Source organism: Tachypleus tridentatus, chromosome 10, assembly GCF_004210375.1.
Source record: "Tachypleus tridentatus isolate NWPU-2018 chromosome 10, ASM421037v1, whole genome shotgun sequence".
In the NCBI taxonomy this organism is placed as follows: domain Eukaryota; kingdom Metazoa; phylum Arthropoda; class Merostomata; order Xiphosura; family Limulidae; genus Tachypleus; species Tachypleus tridentatus.
Window position 1 is genome coordinate 103,392,850 of NC_134834.1, and position 19,004 is coordinate 103,411,853.

Consider the following 19,004-nt stretch of genomic DNA (forward strand, 5'->3'; position numbering starts at 1 on the left):
ATATAAAATAAAAATGTATTCACGTATTATATTATAGGAGAGCAAGAATATGTTTGTATTTATGTTATTTAGCTATTTATATGTATGCTAAAGTATTATTATCAGAGGTATTTAAATTACACTATGTAACATATATTTTGTTCCTGGATGGTATGTGTTATTTCTTAAATGCTTATGTTGTAAAAGAACAGAAAATGGCCATTATTCCCTTCAAACTTTGCTTTTGTGACTTGGATAATGAAATTTAGAAATTAACCCATAAAAACGGGCAGATTTGCACATGTTCATTTACATAAGGTCTGAATAAAACAACATATGAATCAAGATTTACATGTATTTATATTAAAGTTATACAAAAATGTTTAGAAGTGAGTAGTTTTTTGAGATTTGCGACTGTAATGTAAATCACATTCACGTATCAGCCCTCAAATATAGTCTCCCATCATGCTTTTATTATACTCTCCCAGGTCACAAAAGCAAAGTTTGAAAACAAAAATAGGACTTTTCCATTTACTTTAGACATAAGCAGTTGGGAAATAACACTTTCTGTCCAGGAACAAGAAAAAGTAAACATTTTGTTACATAGTGTAATGGTTTTAATACATATTTACATACATCATGTGAAGGTTTTTAATAACAAGAAATCCCTCTCAGTTCAGATTTATCTTCTGACTTAAAACATTGTAAAGAGCAAGTAACTAACTTATATTTTAAGGAAATAGAAAACTTGAATAAATTAATGTGGCATCATCTTTGTAAAGTCACTGTAGAAACTAGTAGTGTACTTTTCCAGAAACTTCAGTAAAAAGTATTTTTGCTGTTTCTAAGATAAAATAGTATTCCAAAATGTGCAATTATTTTAGTAAATATTTTTTTTTAAATATACCCTAAAAATAAAGAAGTTCCTTCCATAAAGTGGTAAATTATTTAACTTGAAAGCAATTTAATATAAAAGTAAGTTGTGTACTTTGCAGCTTGTGTTTCAGGTTCTCTACAAACTAACAGTTTCCTGATTATTCTTCAGAAACTGCAGAGTCAGCACCAAATTCAGATGAGAGGTGAACTATTGGTACATTTAAAAGTCATCTAGAAGAAATGGACTTGAAACATTACCTGGAGTACTTCAGAAGATGGCCCACACTGTTAACAGAATCTGTACGCAGCCACTGTTTTTGTCCAAGCCAGTTTCATCTCAGGGATCTATTATGTGTTCCTTGACAACCAAGTCTGCAGTTGCATCCACAACTAACATCTCAGCAGATGCTAGACTCCCAAGGTGAAGGCCAGAAAAACCAAGGTGTTCATGTACCAACTCATAAGTTTTCAGGACAGATAAATATCATCCTTCCAAGTGTTCAGTAAATTGTGCCATGATCAACTCCCACTCTTTCTTCATAGAAAGTCCATAATGTGGCCAACTTCTGCTTCATTCACAGAATTGTTACTCCATTACCTCTGAAACAAACAGTTTATGATATATCTGGCCAGCAGGTGGGATTTCCGTGAACTTTGTTAGTCTTCAGAGATTGAGTGTAGCGATTCATTGCTTCCTGTACACAGTACCTTTTATCCCGGTGATCTTCAAGAGGTCTAATATATCATTCTTGCAAAATCGCATGTCCGGTGCATTGTACAAAATTCTAGTTTTGTTGCCTCAAGCAACTTTGGGGGTTATCAATTATTCCTATCTTGTTGCCTTGTAATGAAATTAACTGTATCACATCTCATTGGCACTTGTATTACATACAATTTAAGTAATCACCTACAAAGACCATTTTGTAATTTCATACTGAATTTATTCTTAAAGACCTTGATGTACAAATAAGAAAAGTTTAACATATCGCTTTGTTGTCATGTACTGATCTCGCATTGTACAATTAATTTGTTTGAATTTCATAACTGTTCCTTATTTTGTTCTCATTTGGTTTGTTGTTTGAATAATTTGTAATTTTATTTCACATTTATTTACTGTAAATTTTATTACAAAGATGCCACAGTTTTGGTACTTTATATGATATTGCTGTTTTAAGATATTGTACAAAATTATTGTTGTTTAAAGTTGGTGTTTGCATTTAAAAGTTATTGTATTAATCAATTAAACACGGTTCTGATGGTAAGGAACAAATATAAGTTACAACTAATAGTTATAACTCCATAATCTGGATATAGATGTAATGTTACTATGGCATCAGTTATTATAAAATACATTTGCTCATAAACATTCTTATGATCAAAGTATAGAATGTGCTGGAAAAATCCTAATTGTTTGTGTTTTGATTGAAATAAAGTGTACATTTATACTTGTATAATTTATTCCTTTATGATTTCTGTGACACCACTGAAAGTCCCATGACTAGTATTGTGGAGACATGGTTTTCTAAGTGAATTATTGATAGTTGTGTAGTGTATTCAGTGAAACTGCCTGCAGAGTATAAAAAAGCTAACAGGGATAACTACTGTTCAAAATTTAGGAACATCCTAAACATTCGTTACAAACATTGTGTTCTGTCATTCTAAACCAGTGTTTGGTTTTATGTATGTACAAACCTTGTGTTCTGTCATTTTAAACCAGTGTTTGGTTTTATGTATGTACAAACCTTGTGTTCTGTCATTCTAAACCAGTGTTTTGTTTTATGTGTGTACAAACCTTGTGTTCTGTCATTCTAAACCAGTGTTTGGTTTTATGTATGTACAAACCTTGTGTTCTGTCATTCTAAACCAGTGTTTGGTTTTATGTAGATACAAACCTTGTGTTCTGTCATTCTAAACCAGTGTTTGGTTTTATGTATGTACAAACCTTGTGTTCTGTCATTCTAAACCAGTGTTTGGTTTTATGTAAATACAAACTTTGTGTTCTGTCATTCTAAACCAGTGTTTTGTTTTATGTATGTACAAACCTTGTGTTCTGTCATTCTAAACCAGTGTTTTGTTTTATGTATGTACAAACCTTGTGTTCTGTCATTCTAAACCAGTGTTTTGTTTTATGTGTGTACAAACCTTGTGTTCTGTCATTCTAAACCAGTGTTTGGTTTTATGTATGTACAAACCTTGTGTTCTGTCATTCTAAACCAGTGTTTTGTTTTATGTGTGTACAAACCTTGTGTTCTGTCATTCTAAACCAGTGTTTGGTTTTATGTAGATATAAGCCTTGTGTTCTGTCATTCTAAACCAATGTTTTCTTTTATGTATGTACAAACCTTGTGTTCTCTCATTCTAAACCAGTGTTTTGTTTTATGTAGGTACAAACCTTGTGTTCTGTCATTCTAAACCAGTGTTTTGTTTTATGTAGGTACAAACCTTGTGTTCTGTCATTCTAAACCAGTGTTTTGTTTTTTGTTACTAAACAAACATGAAACATACATTATGTACCATCTCAGTGACAGTAAAAAACACAAGACATCATTTATATCCTATATCTTTGTGTAAATAAAATACGAGAACTTATTTTTATCTTTTTGGATATACACTGCATCAACTTTCTTACGTAGGATATCTGGTATGGGAATAACATATCAGACGTTTTCTATATCCTTTGAGAGGAGAGATCACGTGACTTAATAGCTCTACAAAGGGTCACCAGATAACGAATGGTTTCAAATTGTGTAACTAGGGACGGTGCTACTAAGATGGCTAAAATGTAAGACGTTGAGGTAATTTATGGTGTCCTTTGTTTGTTTTATGAACCATAGACATGACGACAGTAGTTTATCGAGCGATTGTTAAAAGTTCTGTCACAATATTAGTTTGGCATTGTTAGTATGGCCTATTTTAATGTTTTATTTCAATAATAAACAGTATTTTAATACCTTAAAGTTAATATTTTGTTAGAATTAGTGTAAATGATTTACTTGTATATTCGTATAATCTTGAAAGAGACTATTTTCTCGCGCTAACATTCAAACTGTATATGTACGCCATGGATCTACTTATCTTTAAAAAGGACTGTTTAATATCACCTTATACGTAAAATGTTCAAACCCCTTACATGTACCACTGATTATAATTACAATATATTACAGTTTTACTTACGGTTTTCGAAACGACTGTAGATGAAAACATATGTTCTCGCTTGTGTAACTTGTCTAGATATGTCTATGATATAAACAACACTTTGTCACAATGCCTGCATAACTTCTAAGGTTTCTTTCTATCATTTTAATTCACCTGTTTAAGAAACAATCTCACTATGCTCTTCCATGTATCGACTTTCTTCAAATGACATTAGCTGTTACAAGTATCACAATGGAGAGTTGAGGGTCAGTCCCAAGAGTACTGAGCCGTATTGATACCGAGAGGTCAGTCGCGTGACATACATGGCTCACAGGTTAAAGTTCATACTGCATTCCAGGAACACTGAACATTCTGATTTACGTGTGTTATGCTTGTAGCGTGTGATTTCAAATTTAATGTTTATTTCCAGAAATTTTGCGTGATTGTTTTTAATTAATCATGTTTGAATTGTAGAAGACGAGTGGACAGATGTTTCATGCAATCGAAGCGACGTTATTTGTTTTATATAGAATAAAAGATTTGCTTCTTCGTTATATTTCGCAACACTATGTAACACAAATTTTATTCCTGGATAGTATGTGTTATTTCTTAATTGCTTATGTTGTAAAAGAACATAAAATGGCCATTATTCCCTTCAAACTTTGCTTTTGTGACCTGGATAATGAAATTTAGAAATTAACCTGTTTTCTATGTAAAAACGGGCAAATTTGCACATTTTCAGTTACATAAGATCTGAATAAAACAACATATGAATCAAGATTTACATGTATTTACACTAAAGTTATACAAAATTGTTTAAAAGTGAGTAGTTTTTTGAGATTTGTGACTGTAATGTAAATCCACTTACACGTATCAGTCCCCAAATATAGTCTCCCATCATGTTTTCGTTATACGCTCCTTGTTAGCGGCGTTCAAAGTCCAGTATATTTTGATGGAAGTGCTCGCCTTGCTCCTCTGAGTATGCTCTTATGTTCTCCTTGAATTTATCAAGATGAGCGTCAAGGATATGGACTTTCAGGGACATCCTGCAGCCTGTTTTACCGTAGTTCTTCACCAGAGCCTCAACCAGTTCCACATAATTTTGGGCCTTGTGATTGCCCAAAAAGCCCCGAATCACTGCGACAAAGCTACCCCTAGCTTTTTTTTTCCTTCCTACTGAGCTTCGTTGGAAATTTTATGCACTCCAGAATCTTCTTTATTTGTGATCCAACGAAGACACCAGCTTTGACCTTTGCCTCAGACAGATTAAGGAAGAAGTCTCGAAGGTACTTGAAGGTTGTAGACTCTTTATCAAGAGTTGTGACAAATTGTTTCATAAGACCAAATTTAATGTGCAATGGCGGGAACAACACCTTCTGGAGATCAACTAGTGGCTCACACTTAACATTGTGCCTCCTCACAGAGAACTCGGTCCGTTGTGGCCAGTGCTTCCTGTTGTAGTGTACTGCAGTGTCCATGCTGTCTTAAAGGCAAAGATAACAGGGTAACTTGGTAAAGCCTCCTTGGAAACCTATCAGGAATACAACCATTTTGAAGTCTCCAATAACTTCCCAGCAATACTCATATACTTCAAAACTTCCAGCAAGGTCTTGACGCTGTTGTATTCCTCTTTGAAGTGCACTGAAAGATATTTAAATTTTAAGAGGTCTAAAATTTGTATAATATAAAATCTTACTATTCAAGCAAGCAAAAATTGTCCGTTCTACCTTCTAGAGTCTTTGCAGTGCTCGCAGGTAAAATGAGGTGCCCAGGCTTTACACATTTTAGCAGATGCTGTCATAGAGTACTTTTTCGCTCTTGTGTTTATAAATTGGCCACATACATAGCAGAATGCCCTGTGGCCACGACACTAAAACCTGTCTTACATATTTCGTGGTATTTTCAACAAGTTGATTTCCTGGAAGAGTTAATTAGGTAGGCCACTATATAAAAGAAGGCTCAGCAACATGAATTACTTGTAACTGCAAATTCTGTTAAATACTAAGCTCTATTCCTGCTTGGTTCTAGGGTTATCAGTCACTAGGATAAGAACTGTGTAAACTTGAAGAGATGTAGCAGCTGAAGCTTAACCTCGATTTGTTCTGGTTTAGCAATAGATCTGTAATCATATGAGAACCAGTATATGGTACTAAGTATCAGTCTTAAGAATCCAGCATAGGGCTAGCTAGCTGCTGGGGATTTAGCACTTGCTTTAGTAACTCAAGCAGAGCCTTGGAACAGATTGACTCCAATGTTGAGGGATAAGAAGTGGATGAGAAAGAAAAAATGACAAAAAAAGATAAGGAATTGTTTTGAATCCATAAATACCAAACTATGTGGAGGATTTGAAATTTATAAACGAAAGGATCATAAGAAGAGGGAATTCGTTTGCCCCAAGTTTATGCAGGAGAGAAATGAGCAAGAAAAAATTATATGTTTTATGATGACTTGCAAAATATATATTATTTAATTAATTATGGAGAGAACGTAATAATTATAAAAGATATAAATTGGTAAATTAGCTATGAGAGAAATGGTATTGAAAATGTCATTGGAGCTTTTGATTCAGAAGATAAAATCCCAAAATTAAAAAGTATACTTTTTATGAGAAATAATCTATCAATTATGAATACCTCATTCAAACATAAATATGCCCATAGAGGGCCTTGTTATTGATGGTGCAGGATTGTTATTTGTTACTCTAGAGAGCCTAAGACTAGTTTAGTGATAACACCAAATAGAAGAAAGATCACAAGTGTTAAGACTCTGAATTTATTTTGAAAATGTGTAAAATGAAAATGTCCTAAATACAAACTCATAAATGTAAGAAATATAAAATTGAATAACTGAATATAAGTGAAGCAATTAAAAAAAGTGTCAAAAGAAAGTAAATGAAACTTAAGCGCAGATCACTTGTATAACAAAAGTTTAAATCATAATGTTGAAACAATATAGGAAAACGTAAAGGACTTAATAATATAAACAGCAGTGGAAGCGTAGGGCTAAATACATTGAAGAAATAACAACACTTTGGTGAACAGAAGGAGTGGAATATTCTTTTAAAGGTAAGATGTATAAGCTCCGGTTGTGGATCAAATGAAGAACACCTAAGAAATCAGTATATAAATGAAACATCTAAGACAAGATTATGGGAAGATCTTGGAGAAAACGGCAAACACATCATGAAAATGGTCAAAACTTATAAACAGTTTAGTGAAAGGGAAAAGGAGATATAGTGAAGAACAATCGAATACAATTCAAGATGCTGGTGGTAATTTATTAACATATTCCAATGAAATTTGTAAAATATGGACTGTTTGTTTAATTTTGCGCAAAGCTGCACGAGCGCTATCTACGCTAGCCGTCCCTAATTTTGCAGTGTAAGACTAGAGAGAAGGCAGACAGTCATCATCACCCACCGCCAACTCTTGGACTACTCTTTTACCAACGAATAGTGGGATTGACCATAACATTATAACGGCCCCAGGGCTTAAAGGGCAAGCATGTTTGGTGTGATGGGGATTTGAACCCGCAATCCTCGAATTAGAAGTCGAGTGCCTTAACCACCTGACCATGACGGGCCGTAAAATATGAAAAGAACGTTTTTGGTGTTAAAAAAACTGATGATCAGGGAATTATATGACAGTGAATCTGAAAAATGAAGAAATTACATTTGTAGAGGTTAGAAGAGCTATTAAACAAATGAAAATGGTAAATATTTATGATGAAATAAATTACCTTACAGTTAGTTGTTCAAGAAAGGGATGATTCTTTATCTCAATTATTTACAGTAACACGGATAACTGGAAAGATTCCATATAGGAAGAAAGGGCATAATGTCCCATATTTTTAAAGGTGGGAACTGGCACTACTGGGGGGATTATAAAGGAGTATCTTTATTATCTGATAGTGGGAAACTTTTGAAAAGACATTTGTGGAAGGAAGACTGAGAGAACGGGTAGAGTGGAAATACAGCTTCACGTTAGGGAGAAACACGGACAAGTTTATAACATTCATAGATAGAGCGCCGAAAAAGAACATGTGGGAAGTTTTAAAGTGCTTGAAGTATAATACCCCACTGGGATTGTTTATTTGTTTGTTGAATTTCGCGCAAAGCTACACAAGGGACATCTGCGCTATCCGTCTCTAACTGAGCATTGTAGCACTAGAGAGAAGGCAATTACTCATTACCACCCACCGCCAACTCTTGAACTACTCTTTTACCAACGAATAGTTGGATTGACCGACACATTATAACGTCTCCACGGCTAAAAGGGCGAGCATGTTTGGCAGTGGAATTGAAGATAGCAGTGGTTAGTCTCTATGATAATACTGAGAGCATATTAAGGTCAGAACAGAACAATGAATTATTGTTTGATAGTAGATGTGGTGTAAGACAAGCCATCCTTATATATACATATATTCATTGTTGTTTGTATTATACAAGGGTAAAATAATAAAAAATATTATGGAAGGTGATAATAATAATACTACATTACTCGTATATGCTAATGATATTGCATTGATTGAAGAAAATATGAAAGCTTGTCGAATGCCATTCATAAATGGATTAGGAGACTGGAGGTAAAATGAATTGAACTGAATGCAAATAAATCTGTAGTGAAGATACTTTATAGTCAAGAAAGAAATGTTGATATATGGGTTGATAACAATCAAATGCAAAAGGCTAGTAATTTTTAAATATCTTAGAGTAAACCTAAATATTGAAGAACTGATGGAGGAAGAGTCCAAACTACAATAAAAAACCTTGGATTATTGTACTTTTTACTTAAAGAGAAATAAATATAAACTTAGTATTTATTAGACCATTATTAATATATGGCTCTGAAGCAGAGTTGTTAACTAAGAAACGAAAGTGTAAAATACAGGTACCAGAGATGACAGCTTTGTGACTCGTATATGGAGTTACTCATAAAGATAAAATGATAAATGAGGATATAAGGAAAAATCGTGAAGTGGATTCAGTGTTGAAATTTATATAGAAGAGCTAGCTAATACGGGCATGTTAATGGGTGGATGAAAAAGATGCCCCAAAATACTTGGAGTGGACAACAATTGGAAGAAAGAAGGTCCATAAAAAGACTAAGAATGAGATGAAAACAAAATATTGAATAAACAGTTCAAAATATAGAAACAACATTAGAGGAACGAGAATTATATCTGAACAGGAATGTATGGCAGAGTTTTGTGGGCGGATATAAATGATGGGCTTTAGCCATGAAAGGAGGAAGAAGAAGCGTTTGTGCGTTTTCCTATAGCAAAGCCATATTGGGCTATCTACTGACTCCACCGAGGGGACTCGAACCCCTGATTTTAACGTTGTAAATCCGAGGAGGAAGAAGAACTAAGCATATTCAGCCCTGAACGAACTAGCTAACCACCACACTTCCTGCTCCTGAAACCATCAATTGTTGGCAAAAGCTTGTCTGAAGCCTTGAGAACTAGTCCAGGTTCTCTTGGCCATTCTTTTAAATATTGAAAGATGAATCTTTTTCACCTTTACCATGGTGAGATGTAGTTTTGTCACACCTCTTTCTCTTACAGATTTATGGCCCATTTTAGATTGGAATATGTGTGTATATACCATCATGTAGACAGGCTAATGGAGTCCACAATCTACCAAGTGTTATCTTCTGATGGGTTGCAGAATGACTAGTTCGTTAATGGATCCTGTTGTGCCTAAGGTCACTCTTTGATCTGTGGTTGAGCGTTTGTTAGAGCCAGTCTCATGTCATCTCCAACATCCAATCTGTTCCTATTCTTTGTTTTTATATTGACAAGAGTGGAAAATCCTGCCTCACACAAGTAGGTAGAAGCAAATGGAACAAGGACACGAAAAGCTATTATGCTGACTTTGGAGTATGATTGATACATAGCGCACCAGAACTGAGTCACGGATTTCAAATTGAAGAGTCGTTTCTTAGATCCAGAAATTCATCTTGGATATCATCTGGGATGCTGGATACATCAAGTTCAGTACAAAATGGGTTCCTTACTAGGGCCTCCTGTTCCTGTGATAGCTCAGGGAAGTAACGCTCGACTTCCTTTTCTAGAGACTGAAGATGTTCGATAATCTCATCCTTGAGGAACTGATCCAGTTGGATCTAAGACTCATCCGTCACTCCACAAAGTTTTTCAAACATAGCGATGTTTCCAAGATTGGTTTTCCGACGCCAGTTCTGCATTTTGGAAACAAAGGCCCGAAGACTATCTTGAAAAAGGAGAACATGTGTTTCCCTTCCTTGAAGCTTCAAATTGAGCTTGTTCAGCTGGTCAAAAATGTCGGCTAGGTACGCAACCCTTTTATTCCATGCTTCATCTTCGAAGTGAGCTACAAGATCTTTCCTTTCTTGAGTCTCCAGGAATAGCTTTATTTCATCTTTCATTTCAAAGACACGATTAATAACGTTTTCTTTCGACAACCAACGTACAGCTGTGTAGAAGAGAAGGACTTCGTGGTCAGCATTCATGTCTTTGCATAGTTCTTTGAATAGACGAGTGTTGAGTGCTTGAGTCTTCACATAATTTACAATTTTGATTACAGATTCAAGCACTTCCTGCAGAGAGACAGGGAGAGTCTTACTGGCGAGAGCATATCGGTGAATCATGCAGTGGATGCCCTTTGCTTGAGGTGCTAGCTTCTTCACTCTCGACTGGAATTCTGATTTCGATCCCAGCATAGCCGGTGCCCCATCCGTACAAACCCCACACACGTTTTCCCATTGAAGATCTTCGTCTTGAAAAAAAGTTGAAACTTTTTCCATGACATCATCAGCTATTGTTGTGGTTTCAAGTGCACTGCAGAATAAGAATTCGTCTTTGATGTCACCTGAATTAATGTATCTCACGAAGACAAGCAACTGAGAACATGAACTTATATCTGTTGACTCGTCGAGCTGAAAGGAGAACAAAGGGGAACCCTTGATTTCAGTCAAAACCTGTTCCTTCACATCCATAGACATTTTAGAAATGCGCCTCTGTATAGTATTATTTGACAGGGATACTTGCTGCATCTTTTTTGCACTGGCTTCTTCAAGAATAAGATTTACTGCTTTCATCATGCATTGTTTAAGAAGTGTTTCTCCAATCGTTTGAGGCTTTTTTTTTTTTAGCAATTTCGAATGCAATCTCATATGAATCTTCCACTTTCTGCTGCTGAAACGACCCACTTCTATCGATTCTTTGGCTTTTAAGACACCGTTCATGCCGTTTGAAGAAATCCAAACCCTTCTTTGCGTGTTCTGGGTGTTTCGTCTCGAGATGACGCTTGAGTTTTGATGGTTTCATTGACTCTGCACTCAAGACAGCATGGCACAAAACACACTGTGGTTTCTCGATGCCGTCGTTGGCGAGCACAGTGGTGAAGCCAATGTTGAGGTAGCATTCTGAGTATCTGCGCCGTTTAGCCATGGACACAACTCACCTCTACTGCTTACTTATCTCCTTGTTAAAATAAAATAAAAATGTTGAATAATGAACGCTTTGGCAACTGTAGATCTTACACTGACTACTTGTGGGGGGCGCAGGTAGAGTAATGATGGGGTAAGTATTGGGAGGGAAGGGAGCGTGGCCAGTCGCGCGATTCGTCATCCACCAATCAGCAACGGAGATGTGACTCACGTGTCGACAGCGAGCACACACACACTTAATCACAGCTAAACAGACACACAAGCATACGTACATGCGCGTGCACTCACACACTCGCTACTCACTAGTACACACATACATACAGTTGCAGACACATACACATTCACACAGGCACATTCACTCACAGGCACGCATACATACACCCATAATATCACCTAATGACATTGAATTAACGTAGCACACGTTTTGCTTTGCACCGAAACAAAAAAAATGTAAGAGCATGAAAATGTAATTGATGAAATAAAATTAATGTTATCCCAAGCTACTTCTAACAAGGCTACGCGACTCCCCTGCCAAGTTGGGAACCCCTGTCTTAGATATACACGACTGTTTCATGAACTGAAACAGTGTAATGCGAAAGTTATGGTTTAAATAGTTATAGAGCTCAAGTGTTAAGTTTAGAAGTGATAGTTTATCCCAAGTTATTTTATGTAACTGTTTGTGAATAATAAATTGTGTAGTTCATAAGTTATAATAATATATTGTGTAGTTCATAAGTTATATTTGGTGACTATTATATTATTTCATCATGCTACTAGAACCTTCTGAGTTTTCTGCGTTGTTTTAATTGAATATTATTGCATCATAATATATAGTGGTTTGTGGAATGTTCTAGAAATCTGTCGAAATATAAATACGTGTGGAAAATGTAATAGAGATGTTGACTATGTGATTCTGAGTATAGTGGTATAGTGGCGATTTTAAAGTTAAATTATCAAAGATTGTAATTCATTCATTCACCATTAGATTTCATCAAGGAACATAGGGCCGCAATCGCTTGCGGATTCTTCAACAGGTATTTAAGTGAGTAGGTTGTTAGCCCACTGCACCGAGCCGTCCCTAATTTAGTAGTGTAAGACTAGAGGGAAGGCAGCTAGTCATTAACACCCACCGCCAACTCTTGGGCTACTCTTTTACCAATGAATAGTGGGATTGACCGTCACATTATAATGTCCCCACGGCTGGGAGGGCGAGCATGTTTGGCGCGACGCGGGCACGAACCCGCGACCCTCGGACTACGCCTTACGCGCTTGGCCATGCCAGGCCAAAGATTGTAATAACATTGTATAAATAAATAATTTGTCTTGTCAGTTGTGTTCTAAAGTAACTAAACCAATCTGTGTGGCCTTTGACAAAGATGAAAACAATTACTTAAAGTTTGGACACAACTGAGATAACCAACAGTGTAATGGACATTCATACATACGTTTGACTTGTTTTATTATATTACTTTAAAACAAGTGGACTGTATTATTTTTGTTTATTGTTTATATTTATAGCCCACAAGTCACAGATATTTAACGTAAAGAATCCAGCTCATACTTAAAACTTAACAATCCTCATGTAAGCTACCATATCTTTCGGTGTATAAGACGCACTGTTTTTCCAAAAAGAAAGGGGTCTCAAACCCCCCTGTGTCCCATACACCGAAGGTCAACAATCTTATGTCTCTGCTACTTTTTAAGTATTTTAAAAAATAATAAAAGATGTTGAACAGAAAAATAAATGATAACTGTGAAAAAAAAAAAAATCCATGAAGACAGACTTGAAAATATGGGTGCGTCTTATACACAGAAAAATACGGTAATAACAAAAGAAAGTTAAAATCAAAAACAGAAATAACTGTACAACATTAATGGAAAACAAAGATTAGTAAACCTTGCCAAAATTATAGTTAATATAAAAACTTAGCTAAATCAACATCAAAATCCTTCTATCATAAGGGAGCCCGAATTTTAAACCAAAACCTAAGAACAAAATCAGAGTCGGGATGCTCGAAGCATTCAAATCGTCCATGTTACTTCAAACCACTTGTGTTTAACCGTCACAGTTATTTACCCTTTAAGACAACATGTTTAATGACTAATTAGTATATTTTAGTGTCTTGTGCAGCTAGAGAAAAGGAAACTTCAGTTACTTACTTGATGATTCACTGTGTCGAAACTGATATGAAATAAAACAGATTAACTAATGGAATAATAAACACATGGTACAATCCTTTGCTACATTATCATCAGTGTATACACATGTTTATGCTCGCCCTCCCAGCCGTGGGGGCGTTATAATGTGACGGTCAATCCCACTTTTCGTTGGTAAAAGAGTAGCCCAAGAGTTGGCGGTGGGTGGTGATGACTAGCTGCCTTCCCTCTAGTCTTACACTGCTAAATTAGGGACGGCTAGCACAGATAGCCCTCGAGTAGCTTTGTGCGAAATTCCAAAAAACACAGTCATTGAGAACATGTATTTAGGACTTTTCATATTTCACTATGCTAATCATAGTTTCAACATTCACTATTAAAAAGTAACAGAATAGTAAATATGCTTAGAATAAGAGAATGAATGTCACTTACACTTTCTTCATACTTACCCGGGTAATTATGCTGAATGTATAAGATTTCTTTTGCTCTCGATTTTCACATTTCCATTTTATGACCAGTTTGGAAATCGTGGATTTTAGTTGTGTGATACGCTTTTTGGTTATCAAAATAGATAATCGTTTTACTTGTGAAATTACGCGATTGAAGATCTTGACATTACATGGATACTTTTGTACCAGACCATTGGAACTGTACAGAAAAGACATCAATTTTTACAAAATTCATCCTGAAGATTGGAAAGATAACGAATAATATCACGTGAAAAAATTTTTATTCCTTTTCATCGTTCATTTATAATCGGGATTATCAAACGTAATGAAGATAATTTCACAATCTACTAGTGGAAAGGTTTTAACTATATTATTACCTTCATGATAAACAACTTTCTTTAATTTAACGTTTGCGAATTGCGATTTACTAATGTTTCAAATAAGGACCAAACGTTCACATAAAATACGCAACTACGATAATAGAAATTTGACCAACCTTATAATTCTATTTTATTAAAAACTTGTGTCTGTATTTTCTTATAGTAAAGTCACATCGAGCTATCTGCTGAGCCCACCGAGAAGAATCAAACCCCTAATTTTAGCGTTGTAAACCCGTAGAATTACTGTTGTACTAGCGGGAGGCTTATTGAAAACAATTGCCATGCATGAACTTATTTCCATGGTTTTATTGATACCAAATTTGTGATCAGTCAAGGTGTGTGCATGTTTATTGTAGTAAAGCCCCATCTGCTGTGTCTATCGAGGGGAATCGAACCCCTAATTTTACTGTTGTTAATCCATAGACTTACCACTGTCACAGTGGGGAACGTGATAAATCAGAATCATGTTTATGTGTATTTATTTCACTAATAAACGTGAAAAATATAATTACCATTTGATGGATGAATTTGCTAAGTCACAGATTTCAAAAAATAATAAAGTGTGTGATAGGACTATTCGAAATGCTTCAAAATCCAGAGAAGACGAAGTGTTAGGCCACCTTTTCTTTTAGTTTGTCTTGTTGCTTAGACGTGGACAGTTTTTACATCATGTGATGATTGTGACTAAACGTCCGAGTTTTAAATAGTATAAAATGCAAGTTAGACTAAATTGTTGAATTAATTAACGAATTTTGGTAAGTCTGTGTGTTGCCATCTGCTACTTAGTAATTTGCTTCAGTTTCGCGAATAAGTTTGTGACCGAATGAAAAGTTAATTTATAAAAAAGTAACCTACGTAGGACAAGGGTTAGCTAGTAAGTAAACTTATTGTATTAGTCTTTTTTTTCAAACATAGGCCTATCAGTAAGCATTAGTTAAGCTAACTTGTAAACTAGAAGTTTAGGAAATAAAACACTTTCTTTATTATTTTATGAATTAAAATTTTCATCAGCGCCTTTTTTTAACTGAAAAATCCAAAAGAACCCGTCAAACAACGAAAACCGTTTCAATTCAAAGAATTCACGGTAACGTAAGTTCATATAAAAGTTACTCAAAATTTGTTAACGACTAACCAAACATTAATAATCATGCATTAGATTTTGTAGCCAAACGTAAAAAAACCGATATAAAAATAATCAAAAATTTAGAACTAATGTACGCCAAAATTAAGAGAAATTATAACAAGATATTGTCTAAAGTTATATAAGGTATAGTGTCTTAAAAGTTGGGTTTCCTTCAGCATGTACTATTTTAAAATATAACACAGCAGGTGGTTTATCAAAGCATTTAATGGCGTATCGCCAGATTTAACAGTATTTCTATTATTCGTAACTTTAATAATGTAAAGTGTTCACTTTAAGGAAAATGTGTTACCTTAAGAAGGAAATTCAATTCTGAAACGTTCTTAGTTTTAAGAAAGAATGCTATAAAGTTGTTTGTGATTTGCTTGTAATTTACGTCACTTAGAGAACTGCTTAACGCCGAAACTTAATATTTTTAAACATTAGCACATCAAAATCAGATTTTATTGATTTTTAAAATTTTTTATATACATATCGCTAAAATCATGACACAAAGATGTCTTCAAATAACAGTGTTAGTACTTTGAACGTACTTTTAACAAAGATATAAATATACATTACAAACTGTAATTAAACCTACAATGCTTACACATTGATTTTAATTTCGACTTAATATCTAAGCATTATTACAATTTTTTTTAAAGAAACACTTAAAATCACTTTCCATTTCAAGTTCGTGAATTTATCATTAGTGACACTCATCAGAAACTGTGTGTTATAAAGAATTGTAATCATACAAATATTTAATAAGTGTTCAAAACGTTCTTTGTAATTAAATAACGTTCTCCGAAAATATGATTCGATCCCTGGTAAATTATATTGTTATGGTATTTTCCAATAAAAATGTCGTTGAACCTTTCCAAATGGTAAACGTGAAGAGGTTTGTAATTTTTATTATGCTGAAATAAGTCACAGAACATGGAAGTCTACATAGTTTGTGTTGCTTTGTGAGGTCAACTATTCCAGTCCAGGGCCACGTGACAAAGAAGTAAGTATCCTGTAGAAATAGCCACAGTGAGCAACATCACCGGAAAACCGATCCTGGAAAGATCAAATACGGAAATTGTTCAGTGTCTGTGTCATATAGCTCTATAGCAAACATTAAAACCACAGAAATGAAATATGTTTATTTACGATGTAGTTTAGTTGTTGTTTTCTTTTGTAAATACTGCTTTCTAAAGATTAGTACAAGATGGTTCTAGTTGTATACATGAAGCTATACACAAATATTTACTAACACTGAAATGGTTATTATTGAAATTAGGTGTTTTAAACATTGACTGTAATAAATTCAGAATTTAAATATCATCTTATACAGAAGATAACAGGTATTTACTGATACTAAAGAAAGACCACTTTTGAAAAGTATCATTCGAATGAAAATATATTACAAACAAAAGTAACCTCCATTTTTATATCACTAAGTGTGTAGAAACAACCACAATATCAACGAAAATTATATCAGATCACATAGATAAAAATTCCCAAACTATTCCTAGACAGTTCCTGACTAAATTGTTAGGCTTACTGTACATTTAAACCTGGTCTAGAACAGTACCTGAATAAATTGTTAGGCTTAGTGGACTCTCTAAACCTGTGCTAATACAGCATCTGAATAAATTATTAGGCTTAGTGTACATTAAACCTGGGCTAATACAGAATCCAAATAAATCATAAGACTTATTTTACTTTAAAATTTGGTCTTGTACAGTGCCTAAATAACAAATTTTGTTTTTGTTATCCTGGATTAATGCAACACTTAAGTAAAACGGAGGATTTACAGTGTTTATAACACATTTAGTTAAACCAAGCATTCCAAACAAAATAAATTAAGATATGTGACATACAGTTATAGTAGTTACTATTAGCTATGGGGTATTTTCTCTTCAGAAACTTTCATGAAAAATGCTTTAATTTTTTTTTTTTTTTTTTTTTTTTAAATTCCAGTATTTCACTGATATAAAATGTACCATTTCAGTGTTCCATATGGATAATTTAAATACATTAACTTCATAGTATGCGTTTTAATTATCTGATTTATTTTCTGCACAAGCAATTAGAAAAATATATTTTACTTGAGATTATTTTGTTTACAGTAGTAGAAATCACGTATGTAGACAGCAATGTTAGCATCCCGACACCCTTCAAAATAACAAGAAGAAATTAAAAAACTGGAGATTTGTTCTAGATTTGTCTCATATTTTACACATTTGTTTTCCAAATTGCAGTCCTACTGGCACAGTGGTAAGTGTACAAATTTGTTTATTTGTTGTTAAGTGCAATGTTATTGAGTGGGCTATCTATGCTGTCTCTACCACGAGTATGGAAACCAGGTTTCTAGCATTATATGCACTTAAGAACAACTAAACAAATTACAGATATACCAGCTCCCCTACTCTTTCTAGAAATTTTTCAATTTGCTACCACATTGGTATTTGATGTTTTTGAATAACCTTTGTTTATTTATTTATTTTTAAATTTTGACGTTTGCTAGAAGGCGCACGATGTTAAGATCACACAAGTTTATAAAATTAGTCCTAGAATGCCTAGCAAATTTTTAGTATGTTAGGCCTAGAGTAGTTTCGATGTACAGTGGTGTTGTGTTTGTTCTGAAACTAAATTATTTATTAGTTTTGTCTCTTTGGGCTGGTTACATGTCAACACCATCGTACACCATAATAAAATGTTATTATCTCTGTCTAATTAAAAACACTATATTGTACTCAACCTTATACCTTTAAGCACGTAAGATACGAGTCTAAAAAAGTAGGCATCACAATATCAACTATTCTAATTATTTATATTTTAGATGTCATTATATTGAATTATTTATGTAACACTCAAGACATGAGTACTAATCTTTCGTACTTTCTATATATAAAACAATGAAAACTACTAATTGGCTTGTATATTTCCAAACTATTTACTTAAAAAAATCCATAAATGTAAATCGGTAACCATGCTGTTCAGCTACGCCTGCGCAGACAACATTGGCTGAAGCACCAATCAGAGTCCCGTTTCCTGAAATTCAAACAAAGAAACAAGTATAAATTAAATAAGTAGTTTATTTGTACTGAATAAAGTCAGAACACAACAGCCCACAAGTACATAAAGATATTACGCCTTTGTTTTTATTTAGGGAGGGAAACCAAATGAAAATATAAATAAGCTTACTTCGTCACAAAGGTTTAAAATTTTATCAATTTTCTTGGGGAGAATTAGTAACACGACATATCATTATTGTCTCACAAAGGCTCAATGTTCTGATAGTGTACATGCTATATATAAACTATAAATATACCAAAGTTATATTCAGTTTGTCCTTTGATTTGTCAGTTAATTTAAGAACGAAGCATCGCAAAGTACTGTTGCAACGACTCACATGAAAAACATTAAATATATTTTCACTGTTTACGTATTCAAACTAAATGTAAACATTTTCTCCAATTGGTTCAGT

At 34.1% G+C, this 19,004-nt stretch overlaps 2 protein-coding genes across 8 annotated transcripts in view; one reads left to right on the top strand and one right to left on the bottom strand.

Annotated features, from left to right (window-relative positions):
- LOC143230005 (hypoxia-inducible factor 1-alpha-like) overlaps positions 1–2,306 on the top strand; it is a 176,416-nt gene extending 174,110 nt beyond the window's left edge. For all 7 annotated transcript variants that reach the window (XM_076462946.1, XM_076462945.1, XM_076462947.1 and 4 more), the window contains one exon: positions 1,025–2,306. In XM_076462946.1, coding sequence (XP_076319061.1) covers positions 1,025–1,062 — 38 coding nt within the window. In that variant the 3' untranslated portion in view covers positions 1,063–2,306. The remainder of the gene's footprint in view (positions 1–1,024) is intronic.
- Positions 2,307–15,955: 13,649 nt separating this feature from the next.
- LOC143230008 (P protein-like) overlaps positions 15,956–19,004 on the bottom strand; it is a 44,558-nt gene continuing 41,509 nt past the window's right edge. The window contains exons 15-16 of the mRNA XM_076462953.1: positions 18,475–18,568; positions 15,956–16,588 (exon numbers count right to left, since the gene is read on the bottom strand). Of these exons, the coding sequence (XP_076319068.1) occupies positions 16,501–16,588; positions 18,475–18,568 (182 nt within the window). The 3' untranslated portion in view covers positions 15,956–16,500. The remainder of the gene's footprint in view (positions 16,589–18,474; positions 18,569–19,004) is intronic.